The sequence below is a fragment of the Dipodomys ordii genome, unplaced genomic scaffold (genome assembly GCF_000151885.1).
Source record: "Dipodomys ordii isolate 6190 unplaced genomic scaffold, Dord_2.0 Scaffold26, whole genome shotgun sequence".
In the NCBI taxonomy this organism is placed as follows: Eukaryota; Metazoa; Chordata; class Mammalia; order Rodentia; family Heteromyidae; genus Dipodomys; species Dipodomys ordii.
The window spans coordinates 3582792-3596112 of record NW_012267242.1 but is presented as its reverse complement, the minus strand read 5'-3'; the positions used below and the strand labels follow the sequence as shown (position 1 = coordinate 3596112).

General features: G+C 43.3%; 1 protein-coding gene across 1 annotated transcript in view; it reads left to right on the top strand.

Annotated features, from left to right (window-relative positions):
• Ptpn14 (protein tyrosine phosphatase, non-receptor type 14) overlaps window positions 1-13321 on the top strand; it is a 94609-nt gene that overhangs the window by 52542 nt on the left and 28746 nt on the right. Inside the window, exons 7-9 of the mRNA XM_013014964.1 lie at window positions 4705-4793; window positions 9780-9867; window positions 10686-10768. Coding sequence (XP_012870418.1) covers window positions 4705-4793; window positions 9780-9867; window positions 10686-10768 — 260 coding nt within the window. The remainder of the gene's footprint in view (window positions 1-4704; window positions 4794-9779; window positions 9868-10685; window positions 10769-13321) is intronic.

Below are 13321 nucleotides of genomic sequence, written 5' to 3'. Positions count from 1 at the left end.
CTTCCTTCCTTCCTTCCTTCCTTCCTTCCTTCCTTCCTTCCTTCCTTCCTTCCTTCCATTGTTCTAGTACTGGGGTTTAAATTCAGGGCCTGGGCTCTGTCTCAGATTTTTCTCTCAAGTCTGCCACTTAAGCCAAGCTCCACTTCTGCCTTTTTTGGGGGAAGGGGTGGTGGTTAATTGGAGGTAAGAGTCTTACCGACCTACCTGCCCAGGCTGGCTTGGCACCATAATCTTCAGATCTCAGCCTTCTGAGTAGCTAGGATTTTAGCTCTCTAGTAGCTAGGATTCCAGGCATGAGCTATCATCACTTGGCTAACATATCTCATTTATAAGACATCCATCTAAGTGAGTACTATGGCCACCTAGCTCATCCAACATGTCAAAGGGATGAAGACCAAGTGCAGGCTTACAACAGACCATGATGCATTGCAGAGACTCTCACCAGGAGTTTCCTTCCCACTGCATACTCTCTTTTTCTCTTCTCTGGATAGAAACAGCGATGAGGTAAAATGATCTATCTCCTGTGTGCAGTTCTATATTATTTTTCTACCTCTCCAGACTTCTACATTGTGATATTGCTGCCTCTTGGGAGTTTATGGGAACTATACATAGGAAACTGTCAAAGCACAATCACATTCATTGCAACAACTCCACCTTCTGCAGTAGGTGTGGTCGAGGGGTGTAGGGTTGAGCCTATAATCTAGGCTCATTTTCTTCTCTCTGTGGACTAACTTAATAAAAAAAAAAAGAAGTTCTATGAAAAATCTAAAGCAACTGGCGCATTCCAGCAATTTGGGAGACGCCTGCAATTTCAGCACAAACATTTCACTTCCAGACTGGCTCCGCTGGCTGGTTTATAAGTGTTCTGTTCCCCCTCGGTTGCACGATTGCAATCTGCCTTAATGAGAACTGCCCATGTGCATCAAGTAGAGTCAGGCAGGGTGGCTACAGCTTGCAAAAAGGGCTTACATGGCTCTCTTTTAGATTTGTTTAATTTTCTTTTGCTTCTCTAATGACTGCCCTTCATAGGGCTGTAATCCATTTTCTTTGCTATAATGACTTATGAAGCCATCTGTATCACTCTTACACTGAAGCCGTCCATACATAGTCATGATAGTGGGGGTCATTGGAAAAATTAGTAAACTTTTCCTCCACTTCAGAAAAAAAAAACAACAACAACAGACTTCTCACCGCCTGGAATTTGGGGATGGGATGGGGTTTGTTGCTGTCATTTGCTTGTTGTTTGAGACGTTGAACTGTGGAAAGGGTAGGTAGTTGAGGTAGTGTTGAAATCCACTGTGCTGGATTCTAATGGTCCTTCTAGTAGGTGCTTGAGTGTGGCCATGGGGGCTATTTTGTCTTTCTCTGATCTGGCAGATGGATAGTTCTGACTCATTGTCAGGTGGGTGTGACTCAGCTCTATGGCTGGTTTCCCTTGACACATATCTGCCCATGACTGAGGTGACCACCTAGAGGCCACATGATGCCTGGTGACCTAAAGATGACAAGCGAGAGAGGAGAGATGGGGTGGGGGAGGGGAGTGATGTGGTCAGCCTTGAAATGAGTTCACAACAACAGAGAGCAAAGGCGATATGGCTGGCCAGTCAGCGAAGGGGTGCTACAGACCCCTTTACTTCATAGAGATCCTTCAGGCTTCATAGAGTTCAAAACTTCTCATGTGTATAACTCATGAAGACCTTTCTGTTTAGCATGAGCTTATTCCATGAAGGGGTCCTCCAGAAGCTTCCAAGCACCTCCCAATGGGTTTAACCCTCATCCTCCTCTACAAACCCTGGGGTAGCTGTTGCCTGAGTGACTCCCATGAGGTGAGGGTGTGTTACTATGGGGAAGGGTAATTTGGGGTTGACCTAAGCCAGAGGCTACAGCTTCTCTGCTTTGCTCAATTGGAGGCGGAGCCCTCAAGCTTTGTTTCAGTGCAATGGCCCCAGGATCCTTGGTGGAAGAGGCACTTACACTCTTAAGTGTCTCTTCTGTGTTGTTCCATTGCCCAGCCCTGAAATCTACTCTTCCCAAGTCCTCATCACCACCAGACACTGGTGTGGACCTACCACCAAAGTGTTAGTGAGCTCTTTCCACAGAACTTTCCTTCTGTGTCCATTCCTCACATCTGCTCTGCCTGTATGTCTTTCTGTGTGGTAGAAATTACCTTTTCAGTTTCTCATCATCCCCAAGCCCATTCTCTTTTCTTTTTCTAGTTCTTTTTGCTTTGGCCACCAGCCACTGCTGGCTGTATTCTAGTGCCAGCTTTGGTAGGTGGGGTGGGAAGATATCACCAAGAAAGGACCCTGTCTTCTGAGCCTTAATGGTGTCAGGTACCAGGGGAACTCAGCCATCCTCCCTTTTTCTTTGCTTTAGTCGTGCATGATCTTTCTCTTGTTCCTGAAATATGACCTCTGCCAGAAAAAGCAGAGGACTGAGGGACAGTTTATGTAGTCAGTGATCAGCTTGTTCCTACTCCAGGATTACAGTCTCCAAGGCAACAGATTGGAAGCATTTGACTGGACCAGACTGAAGAATAGACATTCAGGGTCCCATCTAAGAACTCCATAAGCTCCTGTGCCCACAAGCTTGCAGCCATCCCTTAGCACCCACTCTCAGTGCAGATACAGAGGAGACCCTCATGGGAACAAAAGAGGCTGGAAGGGAGAACTAACTTAGCTGGAGTTGACTTTGCAGAAGAGAAACCTCCCTGTTCAAAATGCTGCCCCCAAACTTGGAAAATCATTTTTGTTGTTGTTGTTGGTCATGGGACCAAAACTTTGGGCCTAAGCACTGTCCTTCAACTCTTCAGCTCAAGGCTAACTCTCTACCACTTGAGCCACAGTGCTACTTCTGGCTTTTTCTACCTATGTGGTATCGAGGAATCGAACCCAGGGCCTCATGCATGCAAGACAAGCACTCTACCACTGAGCCACCTTCTCAGCCCCCAATTGCAAAATCTTACAAAAGAAAAAAAGGCCTCCTACAGGAAGAACATGTAGAAAATAAAAAGGATATAGAAATTAAAAATAGGATATATAAGAAATAGAAGACTTAATGGACAGATTTGAAGATAGAATTGAGAAAAGTTCTCAAAAAAAATAAAAAGCTCAAAAGAATGAGTAGTGGACAACAGGGGATAAAAGAATTAGAGAACTACCCAGGCTGGCCAGTGGTAGAATAATGTGAGTTCTAAGAAGAGGGAACAGAGGGAAAAGAAGGGAGGGTCTGGGGGAAAATTTCCTCCTAGTGAGTGACATTCTCCATGGTGGGGATCAAACACAATGGCTGCAGAAGTTCACAGAGGTGCAGTTTTGCCTATGGAGTGAGAAAGTGGGGGCCCAGATCTGAGGCTTCTTGTAAACAAGCCCCGGGGAATGTCCCAACTCTTCCAAGTGTGTTCATCTATAGCTTTGACTTTAAAACAACAACTAAGTTTAAAAAATGAATGGGTATTCATGAAAGAAAATGTTCAAATTGCCAAGTTTGAGAAATCATGAAGTTCTCTCTTCAACCAGAAGTATGTTGTGACAAATATATATTATATAAGCTATAGTACATAATATTATAGGATTTGTTATAATATTATAAATAGTAATAATATAATATTATATACTACATCTTATATAACAACATAGACAATATATAGATTCTTGGGGGAGGGAAAGAGAGACAGAGAGAATGAATATGAACACCAAGATATGCAGTGAGGCTGATTTTCTCAGGATTCTTCCCTCTAGCTCTATACCCTTATATATGTTCCCCTCCCCCACAGCACTTACCCATGGCTGTGGTATCATGGATGGCTGCAAACAAATTCTGTAAGACTGTTGGTGATCTTTTGCATTGCAAGTACCTATAGATTTTTTTCTTTAAATTGGTGTATAAAAGGTGAGAGTAGACATATACATATACATATGTATATGTATATGTTCAATGTTAATGAATTAACATATGAATGGTAACCTCAGCTTTTTGTGGCGAGTACACTTTTAAATCTACCCTTAGTAGATTTTCTGGAATAAACTCCATTGTGTATTACTATGGTCAGCATGACATGCAATAGATCACTTGAATTTATTCCTTTGATCTAAAGGAAATTTTATATCCTTTGATCAACATTTCTTCTCACACTCCTGCTCACCACCGTTCTTCTGTGTTCCAGTGAGTTCAAGTTTTTTAGATTCTACTTTTACATCTAAATGAATCGCAGTGTCTGTCTGTTCCTGGCTTACTTTACTTAGAATGAAGTCTCCCAGTTGTTTGTTTCACTTTCATCTGTAGTGTTTGTATCAAAGAACAGGATGCCTTCTTCTTTTCTGGGGGGAGGATGTTAGTCCTGGGAGCTTGAACTGAGGGCCTGGGATCTATCCTTGACTTTGTTTTTGTTCAAGGCTAGCACTCTACCTCTAGCCAATGCTCCACTCCCAGCTTTTTTGGTAGTTTAGTAGATAAGAGTCTTATAGACTTTCCTGTTCCTGCCTGGGCTGGCTTCGAACTACAATTCTTAGATCTCAGCCTCTTGAGGAGCTGGGATTACAGGTGCATCTACACCACAGCACACCTCACCATACCACATCATACTACATTGTCTTTGCTTGTCCATGCATCTGCAGACACTTAGGTAGATCCCATAGGTTGGCTACGGTGAATCTGAATAATGAAGACGTGTCATAACAAGTGTCTTTTATTGGTCATGTGCAGGACAACCATGGAAACAATGTGCACCTTGGCATTTTCTTTATGGGGATTTTTGTGAGAAACAGGATTGGAAGACAACCAGTAATCCACAGGTAATGGTAACTCTTTAAAAAACAAAACTTGTAGAGAGACTCTAAGCAATAACTTCATTAAGTTAGCCCATTGAGTGATCCAGAATTGAGCTTTCTTTTCTCAACTCAGGTGTGATCCGCCCTGTGAAAGATTAGAGCAGTTATGGGGGGCCTGCAGGCCTAGTGGCCTAATTGAGGAGGGGAGACTCCTTCTTCCCACTGTACTCCAGGAAGTACAGGTGAACCCCGCTGAGTGGGGTTCTTCAGAGAGTGGGACTGGCCTGGCCCATCTCCTAAGGCTCAGTTTTGTTGAGACCATCCAGGGCCAGTCCTGAGATCCCAACTGCTCTCCCATTGTCCTGCCACCTGTATCTTTAACCACTGGTGCCCGCAGAGTGCAAGCTGAGTTGATTGTTTCTCCTTTTATTTTGATGATGATAATTATAATGACTTTTTAAAAACAGTACTGGGGTTTGGACCCAGCACCTTGTGATTACTACATAGGCACTCTCCTACTAGAGTACTTTTAGTTTCTTGTTTGAATAAGGTCTCTTCTTTTTGCCCAGGCCATCATCAGACAATGGCCTACTTATATCTCTCACATAGCTGGGGTTACAGGTACTCATCACCATGCGTACCTTTTTGCCTGAGATGGAATCTCACTAACTTTCTTCCTGAGTTCATCTCAGATCATGATCTCCATGAACTTCCCACGTGGCTGGGATTACAGATGGAGTCACCATCCCCTGCTCAATTATGTGAGATTTTTTTTTGCTTTGTTTTGCTTTTTTAAGATAGGATCTTGCTGGCCTTGAACTTAAGCTCTTTCCTGCTTCAGTCACTTGATTGCTGAGATTGCTGGTTTTATAGGCATTCACCCACCAGGCCCAGATGTAAACTAATTTTCATATTAACAAACGAAGATTAATTTGTAAAAATGTATTTTAAAAGTAATTAATTAGCTGGGCGCTGGTGGCTCACGCCTGTAATCCTAGCTACTCAGGAGGCTGAAATCTGAGGATCATGGTTCAAAGCCAGCCTGGGCAGGAAAGTCTGTGAGACTCTTATCTCAAATAAACCACTAGAAAACTGGAAGTGGCACTGTGGCTCAAGCGGTAGAGTGCTTGCCTTGAGCTGAAGAGTGTAGGGACAGCGTCCAAGCCCAGAGTTCAAGCCCCATGACCGACCAAAAATAAAAAGTAATTAATTAGCTATGTGTAGTGGCTCAGCCACTCAGGAGGCTGAGGTCTGAGGATCATGGTTCCAAGCCTACCCAGGCTGAAATACCCACGAGACTCTTATTTCCAATTAAAGAAAACCTGAAGTGATGCTGTGGCCCAGAATGGTGGAATGCTAGCCTTGAGTGAAAAAGCTCAGGGACAGCCACTAGACCCTGAGTTCAAGCCCCATGACCAACAAAGAAATTAATAATAAACCTAAAAAGTAATTCATTATTTAAAAAATTCAAGGGCAGGCACTCTTTGTTATTGTGTTGCATGGATATTTTAGCCCTCTTTTTCACTTAATACAAGTATACTATACAAGAAGTCTCTCGCACCCTGTTCTCTGCCCATGAGTTGGTTGTTTTTGTCAGTATCCATCGGTTCCAATATGGCCCAAATTTACTTGAAGAGCACCTTTCCGGTGTGGGTATCAGATAGGCAGAGCTGTGCCTCTAAGGCAGGCAATCAGAGACAGCTCTCAGAGGAAAGTGTCAGTTACATTCTGGAAACGAATCTTGGCTTGCATGTGCTTTCTGGGTCAGCAGCTAATTCCGGCCATTTTGAAACAGTTTTCCAACCCAAAGCTTCCTGACTGGCTTTTCTTTCCCTTGGTCCCCACCCTGCTGTTGTTTTCATAATTTTTTTCCCTTGCTCTTTGAACAGGGATATTATTGAGCCTGGAATAAGATCTGAGATCTTTAGGGGTTAGAATAAACTTTTTGACCTTTGGACACAACCGAGAGTCAACTCGAAGTCACAGCAGCAAAGAATAAATGAAGGAAAGTCTGTACATTTTTATACTCATTCAGAACTGGCCAGGCATTTTTATCCCACCAACTCTCTGAAGTTGAATTGATGGTAGATTTTTCTGCATGGGTCTGAAAAGGAAAAGCTATTTGAGATGAAATAGAAGAATAAGAGTTTCGAGTATGATGAGGATAAGCTTTATCGTTGACATTGGGACTTTTTTTCCCACTTATTTTGAAATTCTTCACAAGAAGATTTACTTCTGCTATGGGGCCATGTTCATGGTGCCTCCAGAGGAGGCATGTGGTAGGTGGAGAAACATCCCAAAAGCTTTGGTAGTTTTGATGCAGAGGAACAGAGCCAGAGGAAACCAGGTTATCTCTTATCTCATGAGACCCTCATTAAGGCACAAATAGCTGGAGTCCAGGTAGCTGTTAACTGGTGGACGAGGCAGCTGGGCCCATGCTGGGCTGAACACATTGAGAGTGTCACCTCAGAAGACAGACTGAACATTAAATTTACACATTGCATGTGTAAAGGACAGATGACCAGGGAAAAATCTAGAAGCCCCAGGTAGACAACTCATTCAGTTCCGACCGATAGAGAGGTTTGTGTCCGAGTCACTCATTTGTATTTAAATTGCCTCTATCGGGCTGGGAAGGTGGCTCAGTGGTAGAGCGGTTGCCTTGCATGCCTCAGGTCTTGGGTTCGATTCCTCAGCACCCCATAAGCAAAAAGAAAAAAAGCCAGAAGTGGAGCTGTGGCTCAAGTGGTAGAGCGCTAGCCTTGAGCTGAGGAGCTGAGGGACAGCGCCCAGGCCCAGAGTGTAGGCCCCACGACCGGACCCCCCCCCAAAAAAAATAAATTGCCTCTATACTAGGAGCAAAAACTAGCTGCTCTATTGAATGTGAGAATCACATATGTGGAGATAAAGAATCGTATTGTGTACAGATGAGAGGTGATATTATTTATTACTTTTGCTCTGTGTTTTATTGACTTGATCCTTCATTCATCTATTCATTTGTTCATTCATTCATTTCATATTTTGCAGTGCTGGAGATCGGCAAGCCCAGGCATTTTAAGTGCTAGGCAGTCACCCTACTGCTGAGTCACATCTCCAGCCCTAATTTTCATCCTTTTAAAAAATATTTGTTGAGTGCTCTGTGAGAGGCAGTAGGCTTAAGATTTGGGGTGCATAGATGAAGAAGCAGAATGTCTACAGGAGCATGGGGCCTTGTGGTCTAACCAGGACAAGCGAGAGATCTAATCATAGAAGTGAAATCTTATTCCAGTGTGTGGGGGCTGGTAGAGAACTCCAGCAAGTCCTTCTCCATGTGCATGATTAGAAAGGAGGAAAGGCTTCCTAGAGAAGACGAGTCGGAAAGGAATTATCCAGGCAGAAGATGGTGGAAGGGTAACAAGCAAACAAATGTAGTGCATAAGGAGTGGGTCTGGAATTACAGAGGGTAGGGAGTTATAGGATGGGGCTCCAAGTGAAAGGTAGGCAGTAGTAACATATGGTGGAGAACGGGCTCCAAGGAGAATGGGAACTATTCCCCCTTTGGTGTTTTGGGGGATATATCCTTTTAAACAAAATCTTTAGTAGACCCATTGTAACTGTGAGAAGATATACAAGAAAACGAACTTTACAACTTGGGTGAGGGGAGGGAGGAGTTGGGGAGGTGTGGAAGGAAGGGATAGTAGGGGAAAAACAAAGGAGGAGGTAACAATGCTCTATAGGAAATGTACTCATTACCTTACTTATGTAACTGTAACCCCTCTGTACTGAATTTTTACAATAATATATATATTAAAAAAATCTCTAATAGGACAGGGAAGGGAAGTGTGTGTGTGTGTGTGTGTGTGTGTGTGTGTGTGTGTGTGTGTGTCTGGGTGCATATATGTATGTGTGCCCTGACATTTTTTCTGGGTGATATGGTCTATTTGTAGTACATATTACAATATAGAGTCTATATTAGAGTTCTTCATTTTAGGTTCTGGAAAACACATGAATTCTTAATATTGTTCTCTTCTGTAATAAAATAGATGGGTTATGTTTGGGAGGTAAAGGTAGGAGGACCATGTTTCAGGGCCAGCTAGGGCAAAAAGTAGTGTTACGCTGGCTCAAAAGTAAATAAGCTAAGCTTAGAGAAACAGATGTGATACGCAGAAGCTAGACCTAAAAATCACAATCATCCTCATGATTGTGTACATATAGAAGGAGGGCTATTGGGACATGAGAATTGGGAATAAGAAGGAGAAAGGAGAGGGTAGTAATCTCAATATATTATATATATACAGAAGTGACAGTGAAAGCCTATTTTAAAAGGGTGAAGGGAGGAAGGAAGAAAGGGAAGGAATTATTAAGAATAATAGAGGAAGTGAATTTGATCACAATACATATATGCATATATGGAAATACCACAGTGAAATCCCTTGCAACAATTAATTTGTATTAATAAAAATGTTTAATGGGCCATCCCTTGTACACATCGAAACAAGAAAAAAAGCTAGACATGGTAGCCCATACCTACATACCTGCGGTCCTTGTTACTTGGGAGGCAAAGATAGGAAGATCACAATCCAAGACTGATTTGGACAGCGTTAGCACAAGACCCTAATTGAAAAATAAGTTAAAAAACAAAAGGACTGGGAATATGGCTCAAGTGACAGAGCACTTGCCTAGAAAGCTCAAGGCCTAGCATAAACAAAAGGTTAGATTGTTAGAAAATACTTTGTCAGGTTAGAATGTGTATGAAAGGTAAAAGCAGTAATAGTCTCTTGAAACTCTCTTATGAGTGTAAGCTTTATTTTATGCATAAACTTCATTTTATGTGTATCAATACCTAGAAACATAGAATGTATAGAATGTTTACTTACGTAAATAGGTACATCTTCTCTCCTTTAACATTGAAAAATGAAGCAGTTCTATCACAGTTTGCAAAATGAATTTTGACAGTAGCACAGGACGCCACACTACCTGATGCTGAGTTCGTAAGACATCTGTGGGCAAATAGTTGTGTTTCTTTTGGCCCAGGTGGAACGATATTGGGAGCATCACGCATAACAAGTCAGCCATACTGGTAGAGCTCATCAACAAGGAGGAGACTGCCTTATTCCACACGGTGAGCAAAAGGGACAGCACAGATGGGGCCTGGTGAGGAGCTGCGGGGTGGCTTTCCCCTCTTCATGTCTTTGGCCTGTTCTCTGTATCTTGATAGAATCATTACTGGAACAGATACTTTTCCAGTACTTGCCCAGTGCTACCGTTACTCATTTCAAGGTAGTGTTGGTGAACTTCCATGCTTACAATGCCAGGTTTGAGTGCTGACCATTGGCCTGTAGGATATCGATTCCTCTGGCCGGCCACCTTATCTGTGATGTGTCTCCTTGTCTGGCTGGCTGCATTCTTGGGCACTCTAGTCACAGCCATCGTCGGGTAAGCCCCGATTGTGTGACATTATTGCATTTTCTTTTGCTGGCTGACCCGAATTTTTTGGTCCCATTATAGCCCAAGCTTTATCCAAAGTCAGCTGGCTGACTGACCTTCTTGAGTCCCTGCTCCACAGCCGGTGCTGCGGCTGTGTCTCACTGCGTTCAGCTTCATGATGTTCCCTGTGGACTCTGCCGTGCCTTGATTTTCTGTTGCTTACTTGAAAGGCACTTTGTTCTGAAGTAGGTGAGGAGCTGCCAGTTTATCAGTTCAGCTCCCCACTGCCTTGGACGTGAAGAATTCTATAGTGGGTACCATTTTCCACCATTCTCTGGTGAGCTTTGCAGGCATGGCTGCAATGCACCGAAATCCAGCAGGTTGATTTGCTTCGTGGCCCAGAACTGGAGGGAAGAAGAGATATCTCTTTGAATAGAAGAATCTTAGTGAAATGCATATCTTAATTGAATAAAATATTGTGTTTTGGTTTTTTTTTTCTTCGTCCCTTCCAAGGATGACATTGAAAACGCCAAGTATATTTCCCGTTTATTTACAACACGGCACAAGTTTTACAAACAAAACAAAATCTGCACTGAGTAAGTCAATTTCTTTACTCTTTCGCTACCTGGTTTTGTCAGATTAACTCATGTCCTTTATGGGGTTGTAAACCACTCCTTTCTATTCGCTCTTTTCCCATTGATCCTTGTGGAAGCCAGTGAAGTAGGCTGAAGCCAGGCAGGAGTGAAAGAACTTTAATGATGAAGACTGTCTATGTGTAGTCCATATGCAGAGAGCAAATAATTCACAAATTGACTGTGAATTCTTAACTGCCCGGATGGGTGGGCCACATTAGTGCCTTTCCGACCTTCGGCTCTGAGTTCGGAAGAACCGAGCAGTTCCCAATTTGCCAGGGTGCCCCTCCGTGTCAGATGTGGAGTGTTCTCAGAAGTGGGTAGCGGAGCGATGAGCCAACTTGAAAGGGCAGGTGTTCCTGTCATCCTCAGCCCCGTTCTGCTCACACAGTTGGCTAACCCTGCGTGCGCTCCTGGGTCATGTCATCTGACTGCAAATGAGAGGCCAGGGTAATTAGAGGGAGATTTGGAAGGCACTCAGAGATGTCACAAATCTGTGTGTCTTTTTAATTTAGTTTGGAAATAAAGATGAGAAAGGGGAGTCTGATGAGGGCACTTCCACGTGGCTTGACCTTGGAGATGGCGTGCTGGGGCTCACTCTGGCGCCGTCTTTACCTTTGGTTGCCTTCAAAAAAAGTTCCTCAGCCAAGTTTGCCATTCGGGTACCCAAGGGGTTTAATTTTGGTTCAAAGCGTATCAGGGATGTAAATGCAAGAGAGGAGCTGCCTTTTCCACTCCCACAGTGGACACATCCAAGCGTGGCAGAATATTGCCCTCCAGCTGCCGCTGCTGGAGAACGTGGCTGCTTTAGAAATGGATTCCTCAGGTCAATACAGGCTTTTTTTCCCTCCATCTGATGGAGATCTTTTCAAACCAGGTACTGCTGGGGTCTAAAAGTATGTCTGAAAAGGCTTAGCCCACCAGCAAGGTTTGCAAAGGTTAAACCAGGAGATGTAGCAAAGTAAGCAGCTGTATCTTCTTCCACACACGTTCTCACGTGCAACCGACCACGCCTTTGTCTGGAGTAGATTCCTTTGGCTCCCTGGACCATTCCACTCTGCTCTGACTTTGACCTTGGAGGGTGGTCTCTAGGAATTCAGTAGTTGACTTCTATAAAGTGGATAACTTTAAAAAATCCAGAAATGTGGGATTTGCTGCTGTCTTCAGTTTAACTATTTCTCAGCAAGTAGCTTTACTGTAGTATTTGCTCAGTTTTTTCTTTTTTTTTTTTTTTTGATTGGTCGTGGGACTTTTAACTCTGGGTCTGGGTGCTGTCCCTCAGCTCTTCAGCTCAAGGCGAGCGCTCTACCAGTTGAGTCACAGTGCCACTTCCAGTATTTTTCTTTTGTGGTCTTTTTTGTGGGGGTGTTATAGGAGGAGGTTGAGGAACTGTCACAGGGCTTGACCTCAGGGCATTGTCCCTCAGCTCTTTTGCTCAAGGCTAGTGTGCTACCACTTTGAGCCACAGCACCACTTCTGGTTTTCTGGTGGTTAATTAAAGATAGTCCCATAGACTTCCTGCTTGGGCTGACTTTGAACTGTGATCCTCAGATCTCAGTCTCCTGAGCATGAGCCACCAGTGCCTTTTAAAAAGACCATCAGTGGTCTTTTAAAAATATATTAACGAACATCACATATTAGACTGAAAACCAGGAAAAGAAATTCTGTAGTAATAACCTTTTCAAATATCTTCATAGCACATTATGGCATGTTCTTCTTTATGATTAAAAAAATGGGAGTCTTCTCCACACACACATTAAACTCAATATACAATTCCAGGAGCTCAGTACGGGTTATATATAGCAAGGCCCAGACATCCCTGTAGAGTTTAGAAATGACTATTTTCTCAGGACCCTTCTGTCCACAGGAGCAGCTATGTCCACCTTCCTTCCCGAAACTTTCCATTCTCTAACCTCCAGAAAAGACTGTCATTGGCTTTTCTGTTCCTCCTTGTGACCTTGTAAGCATAGCTCCTTATAAGGAATGCTTCCTTAACTTCTCGCTTGGGGAGAGAGAAGTAAGGGAAGGTGTCTGACATAGGTCTGCTAATACTGTATGTGGCTACTCTAACATTGCTGTACTGTCTCCATTATTTCATAAGAAAAAATTTTTTATAACCAAAAGCCTGAGGAATTGTGAAGTGCCAGAATAAAGAGAGTCCCTTAGATGGAAGAATTTATTTTTTAAATGGTAATAGTTAGGGCTAAGGAAAACATTGTGTGGTATTTGAGACCTATTTCTCAAAGGCACCTTTGAATCTGGGTCTGGTGGATCACATTTATATCCCCAGCTATTCTTAGAAGGCTGAGGTTGGGAGGTTCGAGCTTCAAAGCCAGCCCAGAAAAAAATTAGGTAAGACCATCTCAACCAGTAGCTAAGTGGTAGCACATATCTGTCATCTTAGATACAAAGAAACTGTAAAATAGGATCCAGGCACTGGTAGCTCATGCCTGTATTCCTAGCTACTCAGGAGGCTGAGATCTGAGGATGGTGTTTCAAAGCCAGCATGAGCAGGAA